This window comes from Corvus cornix, chromosome 3 (genome assembly GCF_000738735.6).
Source record: "Corvus cornix cornix isolate S_Up_H32 chromosome 3, ASM73873v5, whole genome shotgun sequence".
NCBI lineage: Eukaryota > Metazoa > Chordata > Aves > Passeriformes > Corvidae > Corvus > Corvus cornix.
In genome coordinates, this window is record NC_047056.1 from 36,144,799 (window position 1) to 36,169,042 (window position 24,244).

General features: G+C 38.6%; 1 protein-coding gene across 6 annotated transcripts in view; it reads left to right on the top strand.

The window, feature by feature from the left end:
• The window catches only part of BIRC6 (baculoviral IAP repeat containing 6), a 173,148-nt gene that overhangs the window by 138,574 nt on the left and 10,330 nt on the right, over positions 1 to 24,244 (top strand). For all 6 annotated transcript variants that reach the window (XM_039569826.1, XM_039569831.1, XM_039569828.1 and 3 more), the window contains 5 exons: positions 12,007 to 12,217; positions 20,101 to 20,246; positions 21,077 to 21,187; positions 22,379 to 22,596; positions 23,271 to 23,432. In XM_039569826.1, coding sequence (XP_039425760.1) covers positions 12,007 to 12,217; positions 20,101 to 20,246; positions 21,077 to 21,187; positions 22,379 to 22,596; positions 23,271 to 23,432 — 848 coding nt within the window. The remainder of the gene's footprint in view (positions 1 to 12,006; positions 12,218 to 20,100; positions 20,247 to 21,076; positions 21,188 to 22,378; positions 22,597 to 23,270; positions 23,433 to 24,244) is intronic.

The following is a 24,244-nucleotide window of genomic DNA, read 5'->3' on the forward strand; positions in this document are numbered from 1 at the left end:
CTTAGGCTTTCCTGGACCATTTATCTCATTGCTAAGGCCCACGAGCATTTCACCCAGGAGTTCCCTTTTTTTCCTTCATCAGAAACTGACATTGGTAGCTGTATCCCTGCTCCCAGGACAAGATTGGGAGTCTGTAAGTACTAGATTGGCTTCCCCTCTGAGGATAAACAGTAAAGGCATTCAACCAGCCCTTTAAACCTGGAGGTACCACACTGCATTTTTCAAAATTTCCGGTATAACTATTACCGGTCCTGTCATTTTTTCTTATTTTACTTTAGTCAGACAGTACATCTCAAGCAGTTTCATTTAGGCTTGGTAATTATGGTTGGGAATATGCATGGTGGATGTCTGAAATAGAATGCTCTGCGGTGCCACATGCTACAAACATTCACAGATTTTACTAGAGGCATTAAGAATTAATTGTAAAAATGATGCCTCATTACCAACAGACTCAGTCTTTTTTGAAAAGAGAGTATGACTTCAGAGGAGAATGTGACACCACACTACATGTCCTACAGTTCCATATTATACAGCAATGTCCAGTGTGCTTTCTTCCTTTTTATTTTAACTCTTGTGCCTTCCTGGTAAGATACAGCAACCACTAACAGGACACAAATGTTTTACAGTACACAAAAGACCTCTGAAAGAACTATAAGTAATACATACTCAGTTTTTTGTTTCTCCATATTAGTGGCTTTCTCAAGTAGTGGCAGCACAATTAGATAAGCTGTTAAAAATTTCCCGACTAAAGAAACGAACAATCCCTTTCTGTTCATGTGCAGAGCAGATTGCCAGGGTTTGTTGTAGACATTTTTGCTTTGCTTTTCCCAAGAGCAAGCTCACTGTACTTTCAGGGAAGAGTTTTGGGGTGTGTAGCTCCATGTGCATTTGAAGAACTTACTGAGGTGAGGGCTGGCTTTCATCTTCAGCAGTTGAGAGTCTTATTTATTTAGTCAAGTGATAGGCTTTCATTTTCTGGGCATTTGTCATTTATTTCTTTTGTGTTCTTTTTTCCTCTCCTGTTTTTGAAAATAAAATACTGTAAATATATCTGGCACTTCCCATATTGTTATGCAGGCTCTTCCCATTCATAGTATTTCCTTTCTTACTATCCTCTGAGGGTATTCTTAGTCCTGACTACAAATCCAAGGAAATGGATCTCTGTGGTTGAAGGAAGTAGTCTGTGGTAAATTACTCCAATACAAAGTATAGTTTTTTATGATGGAATTTCTATCTTCTTGTCCTCTCTAGAGGACATTGAGATAATGCAGCTCATTAAAAAAAGAATATCGTATTTTATTTTGAGGTTTTTTTTTGTTCTGCTGTAACATAATGGGGGATGATCTGTTCTAGTAAGTGGTGCAGGAACTTGCATGAGGTTGTATGGAAGGTGCAAATTCTCCTATTCCACAAGTCTGAGATGATTCTTCCAATCATATTATTCATATGGTTGATATATTTACCAGATAAGAGCTATTTGCACTCTAAGGCACTTTGAATATGCAGTGAATACAAAGGGTTACCCTTCATTTAACTCAGACTCAAGGAGGCTGTTCAGCTTTAATTTTTCTTTTCAGCCTGCACTTCGTGTGTTTACTAAAAGCCCATCTTGGTATTTAAACAACCAACTATTCTCTGAAATATATGCTGGAGTGATAAAAGTTCTGTTTTGCGTATGCACAGTGGCTCTGCCATCTTGGCCAAGCGAACTAATGAGATATTTAATGCAGAATGAGATGCTTAAATAGTCTCCTTTCTGGCCCCTGAGGACATGATCTTGTAGGTGTGCTCATGCATACAGAAAAAATAAAGCACAGGAATCGCACATCCTTTCATTCCAGTAACAGTGTTGGTATCCTCTGCTGACAGAGCAGAAGACCTAAGTCTTGGCCTGTTTCCATCTGCTGAAGTAATGGTTTAAAAACACTCCACAACTTTATTATCTAATTTTGAATTTCTGCATCTATTTCTGCAGCATGTGCAATGAAATGGCAGGTTTCCATCTTATTTTCGATTCCTATCTTACTCTAAAATACTAGTGACTGTTTTATGGCCTGGAAGAGGTAACGCTCAGACTGAGGACCATTTCAAGGTGGCTGCTTGCCCACTCTTCTGCCAAAAATAGTGAAATCACTGTTCCCGCCTCCATTGCAGGGATGGTGAAAGTCAGATTAACTTTTATAAAAATCCTGATCCACGTTCTGAGGGTAGTGATACCTTTCCTTTCATCTCGGTGTAGTGTTGCACACTTAAGACACTTAACATGAGATGATAGGAAAGCTTCCACCTTCTTATTTATTTTGAATTTATTTTTACTTTTTTGAGAAAGGGTTGTTGTGCAGGATATTTAAACCTTGTATTATTCTCTGCAGAAAATATTTTCTTATTTTCCTAAGTGGAAGGTAATTTGACACTTCTAGCTTACCTTTACTATTAGACTTATTTCAGTACATCGACCTGAAATAGAAATCATTGGTCCTTGCTATCTTACTAAATGCCATACTAAAGGGTTGTATTAGTAGTAAGTTTTTTTTTTTATCCCTTGACCAGGCAAACAACTTGTCTTCGTGCAGTCTCTGAATTCCTTTCTTTATATGTGTCTTTCGTCACATTTTTAATATATTTTTTTTAATTATTTTGTATTTTATTTATGCCTTTCTATATATTATTCTTTATTTATTTGGCAATATAGAACATTCCTAGAGCATTGATGCTTCCTTACACTTGTTTTCTTTTTTGATGCAAGTGTGATTTGGTTAGAGCTTTATGCTTTAATTGAGTTCCTTCATATTTTGATGGTTTTAAGAGCTGGTAATGGGTAAATCCAGCTTTCTTTCAGAGGAGAGATTATAAAAAGTTGCAGTGAGGTTGGATCCCATGGCAGTATGTACTTACTCTTCAGTACTTTGCTCACAGCCTTTCTACACTGGGCCACTTTTTCAATCAAACAAAACCAATGAATACACAATTCTGCGTTTTTAGATTTCATCAATTATTCTTTGTTGATGATATATTCCCAACTCCCCATATGAGATTGCTCTGTAGCCTCCAAGAATAATCTGTCCATTACCTGACCACCTTTTCAGGTTTATTTGGAGCTCTGTTTCATGGCAGAGAGTGATCCCTAGTGGATTCCATTATGAGGGACTACAGTGTGGCATTGAATAGTAATATCTCCAAAACTGGGGATTATGTGTGGTTTTAGTAGCCACTTATGCTTTAAAAGCTCAGTTTGGTTTTCATGTCTTTCATACTGATTGGGTTTCTTTTTCCCATCCTTTCAAATGCAGGAAATTGTGTCTTGTTTATTCAACTGTACACATTGGCCTAATGAAATGCCTTCCACTTTTTCTGGCAAAGGGTTTTTTCTGGGTTCATGGATACATGTGTGAAAAGTCTTGTTTGACTTGACTTGTAAACAGAACTTTCCTGAAAATACTCAATTTCTCCAAAATCAAATATTCTTTAAAAAATAAGCAAAGCAGAAATGGTTAAGAGCAGTACTTTTGAGCCACTACAGATGACTGACCAACTTCCCTGAGCAATGCATTTTGCCTGTATAATTGAGCACAGTTTTCATCTCCTGTTGCAGTTAAATTTTTTTTTTCCAAGTTTCCTAGAACACACCGTAATAGTAATGCCAAGACAGACCAAGGTTGTTAGCCTGCTACTTTATCACCAATAGTGGACAATAACGGGCTGACATGCAGATGCTACTTTGGTATTGCTAGTATGTTGCCAAGGGTGGTGTCCCCTCATTTATTAGCCCTTGATGGCCTGTTCTTACATCAATTTACCCAATTACTTTTGAACCTGTGATAATACTTACTACCCTGACATTTAGTGCTAAGCTTTTCCAAACCTTAAAAGTGATGTATTGTGTAGTGTATGTTCTTGTACAAATGGCACTATTTCTTCTAATGGTGTGCCCATTCCTTTGAATATATTGATAAGTCCAATTCTACTCATTTTCTTGCCACTGATAATTTAAAAGCAATGTCTTTATGGTACCCTTCATTAGTCACTGAGGCTGCAATGTCTTTATTTCATTTTAGATAGTGCAGCAGCTCATTCTGTATCTTGCATTGTTTAGTCACCCTTCTCTCTCTTTTCCAGGTCTGTCCCATCTCTCTGATAAAAGGGGGAAATGCACATGGCGTTGAAGTGATTCTAATTACTGAATGCAGCCTCAATAATTAATTTCTAATTTGTCTTCAGCTTTTCTTACATTTGATCTGATTTTTTTGACTGCTAACAGGCTCAGTGCTGACATCACAAGAACAAAATGTTCAAGCTGTATCTGAACAATAATAGTAATAATTTGGAGCATGACACTGTACCCATTAAATTCAGAGGCCCACCCTTCTTGTATTGTTTTACTGCTCTGACATGGGCTTTGTTACTCATGACCTGCAAGAGTGCTTAACCGCTTTCTCCTGCTTCATTATTCAGGGGACTAGTCCCTCCTGATGTCATTTTCCCTAACACTGAAAACAGTACTGTGAAAATGCTGGTGTTACTCCTATTTTTAAAAGTGAAGAAAAAGTCAAGCTAATTAAATTATTACAAGATGACAATATTTGGAAAGCTTTTGTTTCATTTTTACCTAAAGGCTAATGTTTTCTTAGAGATCTGATTTTGAACTGCTCTGTGGGCAATCCCTTTTTCTATAAAAGCAGAGTGGAACACAGCGTGTTAATTAGGCCTATTATAAAAGAGGCTTGCCCTGGGTTGATTCTGAAACAGAAAATCAAGAGGCAGCAGAGCATGACGTATTTGGAACTGACACTATTGCCTGCAGCAGGGACTGCATTCATAGATCATATGTTTGCAAAGATGCAGCGAAGGGGGGCTGAAGAACGGCTCCAGTTTTAAAATATTTTGTAAAAGGATGTGTGGCCCTGTTGGAAAGACAGAGTGCCTCACTCATGCTTGGCCGTCTATGTGGCCACAAGACTGTGTCTTCTGAAGGTTTTAATTAAAAATACAAAATGAGTGTTTCCTTTGCGTGGTTTTTTTTTGAACAGTGGTGTTCATAGCAGCTGAGAATCTTTAGTATGATAATGAGATTCTGAAGTCTTTAATTTGATCATAGCTATGGGTTTTAAGTTTGTGAATAACATACTGAGGCATAAAAAAAAATGTCCTCAGTAATTACTAAGCATGTTTTAGGAATGGTGTAAAATTGGCAGAACTTTAGGATCTTGCTTTTAGTTTATTTGGAGGTTAAAAAGAGTGAAATAAAAGAAAAAAGAAAAATGTAGAGCCAGGTGAATGTGGTACTGTAGTCGTGATCTTAATGTTGGTCTTAAACTTTAGTGAGTAGCAGGGTAATGAGGATGTCTTATTTTACTTTTTACCTGAGCTGATGATCCCATATCTTTAAAACTTAATTACTATGAAAGAAAAAATAGGTCACTTGTAATACATAGGTACTTTCTTGGGGGTTTTGCAGGGGAGATTTGGATACCCTGTAGTAAATTTTGAGCATTTGTGCATGATACTAATAGAACAGTTTTATAACATAGTTACTCTACATAACTGTCAGTGGTTTTCTTTCACGTTGCTTAAAACAGAAGCAGGATTACATGGCTACTTCAGAATGAATATTTAACGAAACACAATCATTCCTCTTTCCAGGAAGATAAAACATCGTAGTGAAACCGTTCCAAAACAAAACAAGAAATGAGATTTGGAGGCATCTCTTGGGTTACTGGAAACTTTACCCCATGCAAGAAGGAGGCCTCCCTTACATTTCCTGGGTTTACCATATGGGTTCTCTCCAGAACACGTTTTTCTTTTCAGCTACTTCCTTTTAATTGATCATTCATGATCATCTCTCTCATATTTGCAGTGGCAGATCTCTTTGGGAAAAGAAATAAAAGGACTGTAGTTTTGGAATAGTTTTCAGTGGTGCCTTCTGCTGTGGCTGCCAGCACAACCTTCTTTCCTTCAACAAAGGCAGAACATCAGTCATGTGTATCAGTCAGAAGTAAAACAAGATAGTACAGAAGAAAAATACTTCTGTGGGCCTCTAAAGCAACTGAAATTCACTAGATCCTTAAATAATGAGTGCAGAAAATGAGAAGTTACATACAGGAGAAAGATTGAGAGCATATATAGACAGCTTTTCTCAGAGCACAGAAGCAAGGAGGATCTGCATTTGGCAGTGTCATACTTGTAAAACTGGTAAAGGTGTTGATTTTTTTATTTTTCCTCAAGTGGCTGTTTTGGGGGTTTTTTGCATCAAGTTTGTAGGCTCCTTTGGGGTAGGAATTCCTAGTACAGTCACAGCGAGAATCACAGTGGGGAAGGCCTCGACATTAGATGCAAGTAAAGCAGAACTTTTCATAATTTTCTTACTAATCACTGTTCTGTATTTGTTTCTTTAATTTGCTGTAAAGTGTGAAGATTTTTTGATATAATGGACGTACTATATTAATAGTTTGCTTAATTTTAGAATAAATGTGCATATTCTGTATGATGTTTTAAATATCCTTGGCAATGGAAATAATCTTATTCATAGCCATTTAAGCTGAACTGAGGATGTTAAATCAATTGCAAAAAAAATTTATTGCTGTTCAGTACTGTCTATTTAATGGGCCATTAGGCCTGGCTATTCTTTGTTTGAGCATTGTATAATATTAAAAGAAAGCAAAGGAATATTAGACTCAGTTGAGTCATTATCTTGCTACAGATATATGAGAAATTTAAGGTGATACCTTGATCCTGTGAAACTACCCGCCCTCATGTGCTTTTTCATTATATTGAGGTTGTAATTGCATATGCCTAGTCTTAGATATTTGTAAGAAATAGATCTATATTAGTGATGAACAGATAGATTTGTGGAAAGCAATTGAAACATTCTGAAATCAACACAATCTTTAAATGTTAATCGACTGCTTCCCAGGAATAAGTAGGCATAGATTAAAAGTTCTCCAAAATGCCTTAATATCCCATGATATTTAGGCACATGAAAGACTGCAGTTTTTGAAAGACAGGATGCTCAGCAACTCAAGACTTCTTAATACAACTTCAGTCATACTCCTTTTCCTTCCACCCAAATCAGACTGATGGTTATTAGCATATAAGGGAGATTTAGTTTTATGAAATCTCTATTTTTTTACCTATTTAGCCTTCATTCAGCATCTTTCTAAATTGCAAGTATTGTGGCAAGAGACTGGCTGAATTGTAGTGATTCTAGTAACACTTGACCTTTATTACCAAAAGGATTGGGAAAAGGAGGGTGAGACCTTATCCCCAGATAAGGTTTTCCAGATGTTTGCCATCCCTACCCTACCTATCTTAGCAAATGGCAGTGACCTTAATGAGATTTCTGCTTTCCATAAGCACAACAGAATAAATCTAGACCTGAGATACTTTTTTGATGTGAACTGTGAGCAAATATGTATGCTGCCTGTTGCCTCTGCTAATCATCAGGGACAGTAGGATATGGATGTGGTTTTTGGACATGTCCACTCACAATTGCTTAATTAATAAAACAAAGGTGGTAATAAAGATGCTACTGTCAACAGTTGTGTGTGGTAGCACTGGTATTCCAGCCTTTAAGAGCACTGCTGCCATCATCTGGCCACCCCCCCCATGGTGCTGTTGCCCTGCTGTTCTCTGTCACCTCCTGCCCTGCCCTGTCACCCTGGGCTGTCACAGCTGCCTCTGGGCCCCCGTGAGGGGCCGTGGTGGTTGTCCTGCAGCTGCCTGCTCATGCTCCAGGTTCAGCTGCAGTTTTTAGCCTGTGCTCTGCTTCATGCTCTGCTGGTTGAACTAGCTAACTGCTGGTATAGCCAAAAGGTGAGACCTTGATGTGTATTTATGCAGTGCAAGTGGTGAATCACATGGCAGGCTGTGGGGGAAGCAGCTTTGGTCAGGTGGTGCAGAAGCCAGTTCCCACCTCTGGTTTTGGAGCCTTCTCTGAAACACCACGGTTGTCCCCAGGCAGACCTATCCTGACAGCCCTGGTTAAGGCAGACAAGGAAGCAGGATAAAACCTGAATGCAAATCCCTGCCTTGAGTCTAGAAATGAAATAATTTAATCTTTACTTTTAAAGTATGTGTCATACAGTAATCATTTGAAGAAGTGCTCAAGAAACCCGGCAGAAGTTCAGGTGGGCTCTCTGGGGCAGCAGTTCTGTTTGAGAGTCAACAAGGGGGAGCTTCTGAACTGGTCTGTGGGGCTGGAAGCTGAACATTCCTTAGCACTTCACTGAGCCACAGAATCAGGGAGCACCAACAGCACAAAAATGAACAGATGTGACAGACACTACAGCTGGTGGGAGCCTGACAGCCAGGACGGTCTGAGTGTACTTGGTGCAGGAGCCTGAGAGCCCCAAACTGAGCTCTTTGTGAAAGGTATCTGTCATTATCTAGTAACTGTTTTGTCTTTGGGATAACAGAGAATCCTGGATAATACACCCATCTGTCATTTTTACAAAGCCAAGGATTTTAATCTCCCATTTTCATTTTCTTAGGAGTGCTGTGTATTTGCAGTTTGGTGTGCTTACATGCGTGTCCGTAGAAATCAAAGGTTGTTGGCACCTTCTTACACAACCAAAGTACCCAAATAAAAAGATTCTGGCTTATTACATATGTGCTAATGGTATTCAAATTATAGGTCTGGTATAAGTAAAAGTATTTGTTTCTGTCTCATGGTGTGTTGGATTTTTTTTCTTACAAGAGAAGCTATCATATTTAATTCAGGTAAAGTGTTATGATACACCTTCATTGCTCAATTGAGTCAGACAAAAAAAGATATGTTCCCAAGGGAGAGCATACTTTGAAGAATACAGTGGTTTACTTTTAACATTTGTTCTTCACTGAAGTTTATATTTGCTTGAAATCGAAATTGTTGGTGTCTTAGTTGTCCAGATACCTTTATGTGACGATAGTTGTCCAAAAGTTCTATTGCTTCTATTTGGTGGAAATAGGCTTTTTGAATTTGCAATTTTGTATTTTATGTTTTAATTCATGTTTGTAGTATTTCAATTCAATTCCCTTAAAGGACTTTGTTACAGGATCAAATTCATTTTTTTTATTACAAACCTGTGTCTTTTATATTTATATATCTGAAATACTGTCCCCAAATAAATGCATAATGATATCTAAAGAAAAGACATGTTTCCTAAATCCCAACTAAATACGCTGCAAACACTAAAAGCAGTAAGGATGGTGATGGAGTGTGGGTGGCACAGCCTGAACATTGAGGTTCTACTTGGAATGCTGCTGGACTTGTTAAGCCTCTCTCAGTGCAGAAAATTGCTGTTAGGACATCTGTAGGTGCAGCTGGTCATGCCAGGGGGAGGTGGACAGGTTAGCAAAGAGTGGATCTGGGCCAGGGGTGTAATTTACAAAAGATTGTCTTCTTGTTCTAGTGGCTTAAACACAGTGTCTGAAAAATTGCATAGAGCTCAACATTTGCTCAAGTCTTCTTCACCTCTTTCAGAAAGCAGAGCTGTATCTGCAGGAAGCATACACTGTAAATCAGCTTGGCATTCTTTCAGTTGAAAGCAAAGTAGGCACAAGGAGTACGTGAACTGCCAGATGAAGATAATAAACAGTAATTTGCCAATTTTGAGTCATTTACAGCAAGTTTTTCTGATATTTATCTAGGTATTCAGTCTCGATGAACATTTTGAGGATTTAGATTGGGGATGGAAGGGAGTTCAGGCATTTTGGACAGAAAAATACACTTGCACAAGTCACAATTCTTAGTAGGTATAATAAAGGAGAAAAATAGCATAAGACACATGATAGTACCAGAAATTGAGTTTCATGGAGTCTGGCATTAAGGTAAAAGAAATTAGTAGTTGTTCCCTAAAAGATTGTTTAAAATGAAGCCAGGTGGATGCATTTCATTTTTTTCACATGGGAACTATTGCAAAGCAGTGCAAGTGAGTTGGATCTGCTAAAACCAGAAATCTCTCTCATCTCTCTGGAAAACATTCCCACTTTAAAGTTATGTCAGTTCAGTTCCCATCACGACGGTAATTTTGAACTTAACTATCCATGTAGCAAAGGAGAGGGCAAACCAGCATTGAAGGATTTGAAATTATGTATTCTGGTCTCATGAAAATTTCATAGTTTAAATAAATAAATAAAAGCCTTCCAGAGTGAAATGCCATGGTTATCTAAGAGGTCGTATCTCTCCCTCACTCACTATCCTCATAATAAACAGCTATTGATTAAATTGAGGAGCCACTTGGTCTTCAGCACTACAGTTGGGAGGTGGTTTCTGGCCAGGGCTACACTATGGTACGATATATTTTATGGTTGCCCTTTCTTTCACCACCCCCCTTTTCTATTTTTCTTCTTTTCTTCTCTTCCCCTCCCTGCCCCGCCCCCCCCGTTTTTGTGTGTGTGTGGTTTTTTTAAAATCCACACATTATCAGATCTATTTTTACACATTGTGGGGATTTTTTGGGGGGGCAACCATTGTTTATATATATATATATTTTATATATATATAAATGTAAGAATCAGCAGATAATCGAAACTGATTTCTTAATGCCAGGGTTTAAATTTGGTTTGCTTTAGATATATGGAGTATTGTGACAAGGGTTGTTTTTAGAGCCATGATACCAGGCCTGGCAGATTAATACTTTGTTTTGGTAAATTTTCTTCCTGTTCTACAGCACTTCACCCAGTTAAGAGTTTGTGCCATTGTAATGGACTCAAAAGACAAATAGCAAGCTGTTGATTAAAGAACTCCTGGCAGAGATAAATCCAGTCTTAAACCTGCATAAACTGGCTTGTTGAATTTAGCTTGGCTGTTTATACTGTCCCATCATGCTGTATTTAGAGCTAAGGGTTTGGTGACAGGATTTGAAAGTTTGTGATCTGCTTTAGCTTGGAGGATGAGATGTGCTAAATGAAACATTAAAGAGTTCTTCTGTGCTTTGTTCTGTCCTAATGTGAGTTGTCAGAGGCTTTTTATTGTCTGGGTTTTTTTGCTGGAAAAAGAATAAATTTATTTTACCGCAAACTCAGTCATTTGTGAATACTTTAAAGCAAATATTTTCTGCAGTTATGTTAAAAATAGCATGTCCTAGGGACAGAGGAAGCAGCTGTGTTAAACTATCTGCCTATTGCTACATTTTCAGGATTTCTATTAATGATACAAAGTCAGTTGAAATGACATCCATTACATATTTGTCCAAACAAGTGGAGGAGAAAAATAAACATTGTGGTGCTAGAGAATCCGTTAGAATTGTGTATCTCTGCCTGTCTTTCCTAATCAGAGGAGCTGATGCCTGTACTCTACCCACAGTTACTTCCATAACACGTATATATCACACTGAAAAGCACTAAGACAGTGAGGTTTGCCTGCCTAATGTATGTTCTTACTCATCTTTACTGTTTTGTGGTTCATATGTATGCAGATAAAATTTGCGTGCTCTGAAGGATGCATAATGGTTTTTTAAATGATACTTCCTTCATGAAAAGAAGTAAAACTAGTCTTCTACTTAGTAGATGACTTCATTCATTTAAGGACCATGAATATTCTTGCAATAATGCAGACAAATTTTCCCAAAGGAGAAGATGACTGTAAATAAAGTGGGTGATGTGAAAGTCTTTATTAATGCTTATGCAGTTAGATTCAGCAAATGCTACTCTGCTACGCCATAGGTTACAATTTTTCCGCCATAGATTTTTGTTTGCGATTACTGTAAGCATACAATTTGAGCCAGGACTGTGTATTAAGTACTGGAAATGAATATAGCATGTGGTAATCCTGTTCCATACCTTGTTAGTGCTTTTGTCCTCATGTCTTTTGTTAACCTTTGTTTCCCAGATATCTTGTGAATTTCTTTCTATACAGGTCAATTACAACACAAATTAAAAATGGCTATTACAAAATACTGTATTTTATCATTTCATTTCATTAGTATTTTAATAATTACCAAAATCTAGCTTTTCTATTTAAAACATCTGTACTAAGAGTGAAAGGGCCTCCAGTTTTAGTAATTTTTGTAAACTGTTTGTCTCTCTTAGTTTTGGATATGGCTCGACACGTTCCCCTGTACCGAGCTCTGCTGGAATTGCTCCGTGCTATTGCATCCTGCACATCGATGGTGCCGTTACTTCTTCCTCTGTCCGGAGAAAGCAGCGAAGAGGAGGAAGAACAGTTGGAGTCACAGGCTTCTGTTGGGACCTTGTTGGCTAAAATGAAGACCTGTGTAGATACCTATACCAACCGGCTGAGGTAAGCACTTTCATCAGCCCTATCCTTCATTTAAACTGTATCGTTGTGGTTTAGGACTGGTACTCCCCAAGGTAGTGTTCCCACCGAGATGCTCCAAACCATGCTGCCCCTTGCTAGCTCCCACCTTCCCCTCCCCTTGTGGTGGGCTGGAGAGGAGATTCGGAGGCACAGAAACTAAAAATTATGGGTTGAGATAAGAGCAATTTACTGGAAGCAGCAATGAGATAAGAAAACAGTATTATAAACAACAACAATATTATACTGAATATTATAAACAGCAACAGTATTATAAACAAAAGTGTATAAAAGAGAGATTGATTCATATGCAGAAATGCTCAGCACAGAGCTCAACCCAGCTGCAGTTACACCACCCTGACCCCTCCCTCCAGCTCAGAATGGGCATTATCCAGCTGCTCCTGCCAGTGTGGAACTGGCACCACCCATCTGCTCCCTCCACGATGCTTACTTGACCAGAAGGAACCCCTTCTTCCCAAAGGAGAGTCCCTTTCCCCTGCCCCAGCACTGGTCTGAGGTGGTGTAGAATAACCTCTGGGTCCTGGCCATGCCCGCTCCTGGATACTGCAAAAATTAACCCTGTTCTGGCTGGAACAGGACATGTGAATATATGAATATAGAAGTGAAAAAAGATTGAGTTCTGTATATTTCTCTGGATGGATGCTGCCATCCAGAGTGAGAATATACCATCTGTTTGATCTAGATTTGTATGTATCTGTCTGGTTTACTGTACTATTTAGAGGGAATGGTTTTGGTATGACAGATAGGAGCTGGTAGATTTGCATACTCTTGTCATTTCATTGGTAATTATAAATGTTGCAATGCAGATTTTAATTTCTTTATTTTAATAATTTTCTGCTTCCAGTAATTAATTGGTTTCTTGATTCTGTTTACTTGCTTCCAATTTAAAGACAGCTTGTTAAGAAATAATAACCTGTCCTTCTCTGCAAAATTTAGCACTGTCCCTAAGTATATGCTGAAACATCGTGAAAAGAAGGTAAATACAATGTCAGGAAAAGGTGTGCAGGGAATGTTCTTTCTCCCACTATTAATTCGGAATATTTACCAACCACTACCCAAGAGACTTTTTGAGTAGGAATCTCATTGTTGGGGAACTCTTTCTAGTAACTCGTGATGGACTGGACTTTACCCATAAATTTCTCTAATCCTTCCTGACTGAGATTACAAGTCTTGCTTATCAAGCATGAACAGTACCTTTAGTGGCACTTTTTTTTTTTTTTTTTGCTAGCTTAGTGCAGAAGAAACAGAACTGGGAAGGACAAAAACCAGTTCTTTATGTTGGATGCCCGCCTAAAAGAGTCAGCTTGTGCTTGCTGGCAATATTATATATATCATGGTATATGTAATCTTCTTAAAACAGGAAAGATATTTGGCTTCTGTGTAATCCATTTCCAATATCTGTGTATATAATTCTCCACCAGAATAGCTGACTGTTTTTCCTTTGCTAATCTGGTCACACATTAGCCTCGGATTTAGTGGCCATGGAAACCTGTATCTTCTCATGTCACTTCCCCAGGCTGAAGTCTAAAAAGTTTCTCTGTGAGAATGGTGTGTGACTACTGTTCATAAGCTCCTCAATTTTGTAAAGTAAATACAGTATGAGTAGTTCTTCAGTGCCAGCTTAGGATCTGGAAACAAAGAAGAATTCTAGAGTCACAATTGGTAGTATTTTAATAGTAGATGGATTTGATAAGAATTCTGTGGTCGGTTCTTTGTACATTATCTGCACAATTTTCTTGTTTTACTTTGATATACCAGCGCAAAAGGACAGCTTGTCTTTTACTCGTTGGTTTAAGCATAGTGCTGTTTGTCCTTAAAGCAGTGTATAGACAAGGATGAAAACAACAACAGTCTGGAATCACTGGAGTAGAAGGTTTGAATTCTCAGCCTTTTAGTTGAAGGTGTGCCAGAAATATAAGCAAGTGTTGGCATGAATTTCTTAAATGGGACAATCTGCTGTTCCTTTTAGGTCAAATTGCCAGAACAACAACCCATAATTATAGGTTCTAGTTTCAAAGGCAAAACATCACATCCTCTGAGCAGCAGACTTGCATGTCTACCAAATGTCATCTCCATGTTGGAGTGGGAGTGTCCACTTTGATCCAGGATTTAAGGGGAACAGTTTTGGACTCCAGTTAGCATTGAATTTACTTTCAAAGGCCATAGTATTCTGTTAGAAAACTGGGAAATTTCTGGATAATGAAGAAGACTACGTTTAGTTATGGGATGATTTCTCATGACTGTTTTGACTGCTAGGGAGTCAAAAACCATCAGTAATTGGAGAGCAGGCAGGCTGGTGTAGTGAGTTGCCACGAGGGCTGAGTTTGAGACATCAGCTTGCTGGGATGGCTGAGGCCTTTGCTGCAGAAAGCTGCTGATGTGTCAAAGCAGGAACCACATCTGCTGGGTGAGCCTCATGCCAAATGGTTGATTCTGGCAAAATGAGATGGTGACTTATTTATGTGATGTATTATATAGCAAGCTTTCCTCTAAAATTCGTAACTATGCTTCATGGGGATGCTGCAATACAACCAGGTAGGCCTGAGGCATTTTCGCTGCTATGGTTTTTCATTGTCTTCACTGCGGTTTTGGAGAACTTCTATGTGAAAGAGTGCAATTTGCAAACAAAAAATATTTTCTTTAGAACTGGGCCCCAAGAATCAAGGCCTAATTTGTTTTAATTTACTTTTCTTCACAAGACAGCTATCAGTTCCTATTGCTGCATGCTGAAGTTCAAGTTTGGAGCTGATCGTTGTCTGCAGGAAGCAGTCCTGCAGCCTCTGCTTTGGAATGCTGCAGCTTCGTGTCAGTAAATAGTGCTTCAAGCCCCAGGGTGGGGCAGGTGGAGCCATCTGGGAGGAGGTTACCAGCTTTCACCGGTGGTCATTTGCAAAGGCACAGTCCCTTGCTTGTTTTGCCTGATTTCAGGAGATTTGTTTAAGAATCTGTGAATTACTGAAACCTAGGCTAGTTTTATCCCAAGACAGTGAACCCCAGTCTAAGACTGAGCAACATTGGGCTATAAGCACTCGGGTGCACAGGGGCTGAATGGTTCATTGGCTTTAGTCTGCAAATGCTTTGATAAGGGTATCACTCTGTACCACCACATTTACCTCCAAGTATCAGGCATGGGTGAGGAAGTGTTAGTATTGACTTTGAAAATTAAAGTTGCCTTGGGAGCGTATAATTCATTATTCATTTAGCACAGCGTAAAGAGAAGGCTGTCATCTTCTAGCACAAGCTAAATTAATGGTTTAAATTATTAGCATGTACACTGCTGTCTCTTCTAGCAAATATATTAGTGACTGTCATCTCTTTAAATATGAGTTGACATTTCTCTGCTTTTTCTTCAGTGGCTGAAAAACTGTATGGGGAAGTTTCTGTGTCTAAATTAAATATCTGGCTCCTCCTCCACTCAGAAAATCGTAACATTTAGATAAAGGTTTTTCCTGCACTAAAGCTCAGGAGTTTGATAAAACTGTTAGCTATCTGCATATACAGATTTCTGTGCAGGCTGATAGAGTGCAAGGAAACAGCTGAAGTATCTTACTGGCTTTATGACTTCACTTCTGATATTTCATCTCTTCCTTCATATGGTGTTGAGAGAGCTGTGTAGTTCCCAGCAACTCCTGCTCTCAAGCTGGGGCCCTACTGGTGCCTCTGGATCACTCATGTATGATGAGCTTGGAGAGAGAATGAGTCCAGGCAGGACTGCAGCAGTGCAGATGACACCAAGAAGGGAGAATGATATTTTCTCAGCTAATAGTATGTTTTGCCCATGTTATACATGCTCATAAATGGCAGAGTAGTCATCAGGTTGCTTTTCTCATGTGCACACAAAGCAATGCCATGTGTTTCAGGTCACACTGAGAAATAGTTTATGGACAAAAAAAATAATCATCTTCAGTAAAGCTGTAACTTTGACCTTGGAGGACTCCAAGATTGAATCTGATCAAGGAGTTATTTTGTAGGGTCCATACAGCAGCCACAAGGCTGCAGCAGGCTCATGGAGGCTGCTGACCTTTCTGAGTGACTGGGACCCTCACAGTGACTCTGAGCTTTGTTTCCTTTGTGTGTTCTAAGATTCCCCAGTGCATCGGTGATATGTGTTACCCTTTGAACGTTTTCATGGGCTTTGAATTACGTTTTTGTCTCAGCTCTTTTATAACCGTACAGTTTAGGGAATAAAACAGACTTTTAGGTTTTCCAGACCAGGATGTTTTGTTACATAAGGGAGATGGGTACATAGACCAGATTCACACCTCCATCTTCAGTTCCAGAGCTGTGTGAGATTTTAAGCTTACAGTGCACCTGTTCTCTTTAAATTGCATTATTTAATAGCCATGATAAACACGTTTTAAGGATATGTTTTTAGAAAGAACTGCTGTCTTCTAATGTAAAAGAAATATAAAATGAAGTCTAATAGTTCATGTCTGCAATGATTTTCAGTTCTATCTCAGATGGCAAAACTCTATGAGCTTTAAAAATTATCATCGGTGTGAGAGTACATATGGCTGGGGAACCTTTGACAGATTTTCCCATCTAGAGTCTAGGGAATTACTTGGTTTTCTGTATGTTGATTGTAAATAAACTGAGAAACTGTAATGTACTGGTAAATTTCTCCAAACATTTTTGAATAATGCTGAAGTAGAGAATAAAATAGTGAGGCAGATGCCTACAAGAGAGCTGGAGAGGGACTTTCTACAAGGGCATGCAGTGACAGGACAAGGGGGAATGGCTTCAAATGAAAGAGTAGGCTTAGATTAGATAGTAGGACAAAATTCTTTACTGTGAGGGTGGTGAGGCACTGGCACAGGTTGCCCAGAGAAGATGTGAATGCCCCATCCCTGGAAGTGTTCAAGGCCAGGCTGGATGGGGCTTTTAGCAACCTGGTCTAGTGGAAGGTGTCCCTGCCCATGGCTGGGGATTGGAATGAGATGCTCTTTAAGGTCCCTTCCAACCCAAACCATTCTGTGATCTCACAAACCATGCAGGACTGATGACACTAAGTTGATATTCTTTCGAATCAAATGAGGGTAGGAAGACAAAAGAAAAAAATGGGTGTCATCATTCATAGGAGTCTTGCATGCTATGGCAATATCAGTTAGTTTGTTCCCCAAAAGTGGGGAAAAAGGTTACCTTTAGCCTAACTAACCACTGGAATATACAAGCAAGACTTGTGTGAGGAAGCTAAATGTTGATAAGGCAGTATGTCTAATTTGGGGAATTTGTGTACCAGCTATCTTACCCTCCCTAAGAAACTGACTGAAATCCATGATTAGGCAGAATCAAGGTCAAAAATGAGACTTGGATGGGGCAGAGGTGTGGCTGAGTTAGATTTATTCCTGCATTTCACTTCCTAAACTGCTCTTCCACAGGTATGGCCTGACTCCATTATGTAGACACTCACACAAGCCCCAGATACCTACAGTTGTCAGGGCAGAGCTGTTTTGCAAACACGTGATTTCAAAAGTCTGTTCTGAGGAGAGGCAGGGCAGGGCTTTTCTGTTGTGCTCATGATCGCAGTGGACAGAATCTCCTTTCCTTGGTGGCACAGGAGATGTTTGGAGAATACATTCTCCTTTGACAGGTCAAAAGTGCTGAAGTGTAACTGTTGTGGACTGCAGGGAGAACAAGAGGAAATTATGTTATTGGTACTGAATGTTTGCATTTGAGTAGAAGTATCCTTTCGCTACTGCTTCAACTAGATATATATTCCTTGTCTGCTGAGGTAGTTGCTATCAGTCACTCTGTAGGAGTTTTTAAGCATGTGGTGAAGCATTTTGCTTAATGAGGTCAACATCTTGATTTTTTTGATTCTAAGACCAAATAGAAGGAGGAAAACCAAACGAGTAGTCTAAATTGTTTGTAAAAGCAAGTGGAAGATAAAGGAGTCACAAGAACACTGTTTTGAAAATGAATTTGTAAGAATTAATTTTGTTTTCAGTACCTTCACCAAGCAGATTTTTTATTGCTTTTCACACATCTTTCTCTTGCATAATGCCCACTGACATTTACCTCAGCCAGAATTTCTCCAAGGCTTTTGTAGCAAATAGCTTAAGGCTTCTGCATCAATAGCAGGCAGATCTAAATCTTGTACCTTTCTAGGGACTGGTAGCTGCTGGCACATGCATGATGTTAAAACCAGTTATCACTGAGGTCTGGTAGGTTTAAATATATATTTCTGAAGGTGCTTAGTAGGTTATTCAAAAAATATTGGCATAGCTTTCCACAAGGAAAAATGCAATAATAAGGATCAGAAAGTATAAACAAGAGATGCAGTTGCTGCTTTTTTGTCATACAGTGTTCCTCAAATGCAACCTGGGCCTGGTTCTAATGCCTCTTGATTCCTCCTAACTTTGAGGATCTGAAAGCTCAGAATAGCTTGAAGTCTGCAATGGGCTAACATCCTTTTGGATTAAATCTGGAGCAGGGAAAATGGACCATGCTACAGTAATGTATTTTGTTATTAATGCTCTCTAGGGATATTCTTATTTGATTAGGTACAGTTCAGAGACCATATTCAGTAATCACCTCTACTGAATAGTTTAGAGAGTCATTCATTATGCACTATTTCAGTCTAGATTAAAACACAGAAAGGTTATAGTTGGTGAAATATGTTTGCTATATCAAAACATTAAATTGCTGTTTTACTCGTGCAGATAGTTTCTTGGTTTGCTTCTAGGTAGGCTAGTGAGAAAGAGAAAACCACTTCAACTTGGCTGTTGAACTTGTTTGGGTCTGAAAAGAATCAAGTGCTGTTGAAACAAAAATGTATAGAAATTTTTGTAAAATAATTTGGGTGCTGTTAGCATTAAAATCTCCTAAGATTTGCAGAATGACTGTAAATTTATGCAAGCTCTTGAAACACAGAAGCTTTTAAATACACACATGTAGGTTACATTAGTATCAAATACCCTTGTCCTCATTTCAGCAGTTGACTATCTATGCTAGTAAGGACTGGATTGTCACAATCTAAAGATTTAAATATATCTTAAATTACTAGCCAACCAGCTTCTGTCATACAGCAGTGTTAGTATGCACTGCATTTTCAAAAAATGTCATTAGAAAAATTTGAAGTGGTTAAATTGACGTTTTGATTTGCAGTACTTCGATTATAAACATCCAGTGTAACCTAGGTCCTTTTTATATTTCAAGACTTTTAACATTATGTTACATTAAACTGTTTATTGAAATAAAAGGTCTACATTTGTATAGCCCAGAAAAGAACTGCAAAGAGAGGCAAACTTCATGTTTGACCCACGGTCCTGTGGTGCCTGGGTTGATGTTCATCTGTGTGCTGTGAATTTTTACTGGAGGTTTCCTAGAGTTTTACCATTAGTGTATCTTCAGTAATTGCTAGTGTATTGTATAGCAGGAAGGAGCACTTTATCACCTGTTTACGACTTAGTTTTGCACAATGGTCTGCAAGAATGAAATGCATATTCATGACATGATTAGCTTGATTTTGCAAGGTTCCCTAATACTATGTGAAGGTGTGCAGACATCAGGTCAGCCTGCAGGGTAACAATCGGGAGGCCTGAAAGGTTGAAGCAGAAGCTGCTCTACTGGAATCGCTGGCTTTGTGTTCCTACTTTCACTCCTCATACCAGGTGTACATCTGTCTGTCAAACCAAGGCAGCATAGCCTGTTCAGTGTTGGAACTGCTGGTTGCTGCATTCAGTGATGAACCTGAAGGTACCGAGAGAGATTCCGTTTCAGAAGGCTTGGTTAAGTCTTGATCCTCTATCTTTGGTATTTTCCTCTGTTGACAAATGCACTGGATACTGTATGTCTGGTTGAAAAATATTCCCTCACGTTATATCCTATTTCTTTGCCCCACGCAGGTCTAAAAAAGACAAAGCTAAAGCAGGAGTTAAACCGGATGCTTCTGATCAAGAACCAGAGGGACTGACCCTCCTGGTGCCAGACATCCAAAAGACTGCAGAGATCGTTTATGCTGCAACCACCAGTCTGCGCCAAGCAAACCAAGGTGAAACAGAAACACTTCATAAGTACTGTATGCTGTTTATCTGTAATACAGTCATTTACAGATAACTTATAAATTAGCTTAAAAGCAAGACAAAACACTTCCCTCCTGTCCCCAGCCACTGACTGCATTTTCAAAGGTGGTAGGAACATTGTAGTAGTTTTAAATGTTTTGATCAGGAAACAGAATAATTCAAGTTAGAGTACACCTCACAGCTTCCAGCACAACTGTGTAGCACTTTTTTTATTATTACTTTTCTTGGCAGAAAACGACATACAGGACCTTTAGTAGTAAGACTTTTTCTGTTAAAACTAAATCTTATTAATTGGATTAACTATTAAGTAGATGAATGCAGAACAAAAATCTGAGACGTGGGTTGAACTCACAGATGTTCAAAAGACCATCTGGTTGTCTAGTAAAGAAGACTAAAGATTAAGTAGCTGAATGAGGGGAGTGCATTTTATAAAGGCATGTATAATCAGCCCCTGATTTTGGAGAGTCCAGGAATGCATGTGGGAATAGCCATCCACACAAGCATATGTCATACTTCCTGTTTTAAATTAAAAAAAGATAAAAGAAGCAATAAAAGAATATTCAAAGAAGCAGCAGCTGTCATGAATTATTTCTGAGCTGAGAATATGGTCTTTATTTACTCCAAACTGTTCAGATAATGAAATATACAGTAGTGAGAAAAAGAGATTCGTATATCCTGAGTGACACCCAGTTTTGAGATGTCTCTGCAAAAGAATGTAACCATAAAATGTCAACACTTGCTGTGCTTTTCTTGGAATTACATAGTTAACTACAAATAATCATCACATTTTATACAACAGAAAAGAAGATGGCTGAATACTCCAAAAAGGCTGCAGTGAAGCCCAAGCCTTTGTCTGTTTTACGGTCCCTTGAAGAGAAATATGTGGCGGTCATGAAAAAACTCCAGTTTGGTAGGTTGAGAAGTGTGAATGTTTGTGTTTTAGAAAGCAGACGCTGGAGAAATGTGTGTTCTGTTGAACAGAATCTCTTATTGTTTCAAAAGTTAACAACTCTCTTGCATACGTGACCACTGATAATTTGCACATAAGGAAACTATACATCTGTGTTTTCAGGTGACCAACTCCTGTGCTCTTTGAACTAATAAGAAATGTTTTAAGCATGCACTAGAGTAATTCAAGGAACCAGATGAATTCAATGAAGTGATGGTGTTTCTGTTTTCATTACAATAATGCTTTTTGTGAGTCTTTCAGTTCTCAAGTTACATTGAAATATTTGATTTTTTTTAAAGCTCATATATGTTAATGTAGCTTTTATTTTTTAAATAGAAAAGAATTCAAATCAAAATGCATTTTTTAAATGAAACTTCAATGAATTTGATTGTGTCCTTTCATGAAGTGCAATATATTGCATTTGGAAAATGTGACAGGAATTGGTCCTTACTTTGGCCACAAAAGGAACGTGTTACAAAAAAAAAATTCATAAAGAACTAATAGTATCTTATCCAAAAAAGAGTTATAAAATTACTGCTTAAACATGTTCACTGAGTATTATTTGAGTTGCAGTGACAGCATTTGCAGTCATATTTCTTTGCTGTTGTATTTGTAAGAGATTTTCCTCACAAATGTTTGTGGAGTATATGCCAAGAGTAGGAGTTAGGTTTGTAGGAAGTGGGAGCTTTTCCCTCTGGCAGCTGTGCTGCAGATTTTGTGTAGCAAGTGATTAAAGAAAACCAGCTCCACTGGAGTTTTTCATGGTTCTTCAATAACATGGCAACCAGTACATGAGTAAATACTGCTCGCACTTGGCTTCACACAGGTTCCACTATTAGCATTGTGATGCATTCGTAAGTATCCTCGTATTCCTGGTCTGGAATAGCTGGTAGATTTCCAAGTTGGGAGTGGTGTATATTTGACAAGTTGCATATGAAAGCTTGTAAATTAGCTGCAGAAATTATTTCAGCCCAGCACTGATAATGCTTTGGTTTCTGTGATCACTGTTAACTCACAAAACACGTATTTTTTTTCCATTAGTGTGATGCAAATTAAACTTTCCTGATTTTAACACTCATAATCTTTATCCAAGACTAATCCATTATAAACTTCACTCCTTTCCTGACACATTAAAATCTTTTTATCTTCTAGATACATTTGAAATGGTTTCCGAAGATGATGACGGCAAACTGGTTTTTAAAGTAAATTACCACTACATGTCTCAGGTAAAAAACGCGAGTGATGCCAACAGCGCCGCCAGGGCCCGGCGCCTGGCTCAGGAAGCCGTGACTCTTTCAACCTCACTGCCTCTCTCGTCCTCATCCAGCGTGTTCGTACGTTGTGATGAGGAGCGCCTCGACATCATGAAGGTAAAGAAGCAAAGCCGGTGTAGTTCTCTCTTAGCTTGGCACAGAAGTGTTTAGGGAGGTGCCTGAAATCCTAGGAAAAAACAGAAATATTTCATGTCTACTCTAACCGCTGTCCAGGCATTAATGTAATTAATGTAATCAAAATCAGTATTTGAGTCTGATTTCTCAGTAATTTGGCAGGAGCAGGGAAAATCCATCTGCCCCAGGAGTGCTCTCTTGGCCAAGGAGTCTTCACAGAACAAGGTTCATTCTTCTTCAGCTATTCCAAAGGGAAAAGTTTAGTTTAGTGGACTCCATTATGGTCCAAACATCTTTGCATGTGACCATTGAAGCTGTAGGCAGTAGATGTGGAGAAGTACACACTGAGTGCCTCTGGACCTGGATTTTGAAAAAGCCAATCTATTAATAGCTTTCAGTAGGAAAAAGTTTCATCTCCTTCTGTCTTTCTTTCCATTTGTAATCTGGAGAAATGAATGCTCGCAGAGGGCTTCGCTTATCCACAGATTCAGAATGGACAGACTGACAGCCTGCGTATGATTATGATGTCTGATAATAATTCCTGCTACCTAGCATGTGGAAATAAAATGCTTCATACAACTTACAAAATTTCAACTGTGTGATAGATATAAGGTAGGGATTTTAATTTTTTTTTCCCCTCTTTTTAACACTGGTAGGTTCTCATTACTGGTCCTGCAGACACCCCGTACGCAAATGGTTGCTTTGAATTTGATGTATATTTCCCACAAGACTATCCTAATTCCCCTCCACTTGTGAATCTGGAAACAACTGGAGGCCACAGCGTGAGGTTTAATCCAAACCTCTACAATGATGGCAAGGTAGGTCAGCTGGGATCCTGTGTAAGATGTAACAAGGAAGTGAAACAGATGAAAGTTTTTTCCTCTTGTGATTGAATTATGGATCAGCCACTCCCTCATGTACAGGAGGAAGCTCTTTGGTTAATACTGGTCTTCAGATTGAAATGAAGAGGGATTTGCCAGTTTCAAGTGGGAATTACCCTCTTTCTAAATAGTCTTGGAGATTTTTGAAGATCCAGCCTTTATGAGCTGGATTGGGCCAAAAAAGCAAGTACTTTTGACTGAGAAAAGTGTTCTTTTCCACCACTTTTTGCTAAATGAACCAGTCAGAAGTCTGTTTTGGCTAGCTGAAATACCCTTTCCATGGACAAAGTATGTTTTTCCTATCAGCTGCAGCTGAAGGTTTGCTGAGTGCTTTATCTCCATTTTTCTTTGTCTAGTTTTAAGTCTTGGAAAATACTTGCCTCTAAGTTTCTTCTGTTTATTTTGTCTCTTTGTTTTCCCTGTCTTGGATTGTTCCATTTCACAATAAGATTCAAGAACACCATAAACTTCCCTAAAGTTTGGATCAGTCACAAAAGTTAAGGAATAATTCCAATTTCTTGATAGTCTGTGTGACAGAAACCACCTTTTACATGCTTAAGCAGAATGACTGTCTTTAAAACCCACAACTACAAGTTTTATAACAGTATTTAAAGCAGAAAGTAGAGAATCAGACAGTATTCATCTTTTTTTTTTTATTTTTTTTGGAGCCACTAGAATCCATAGGTTTCCCGTGAGAAAAAGTAGTCTGCCTTGTCTTGTTTGTTTATTAACATGCTGTTCTTGCTTAT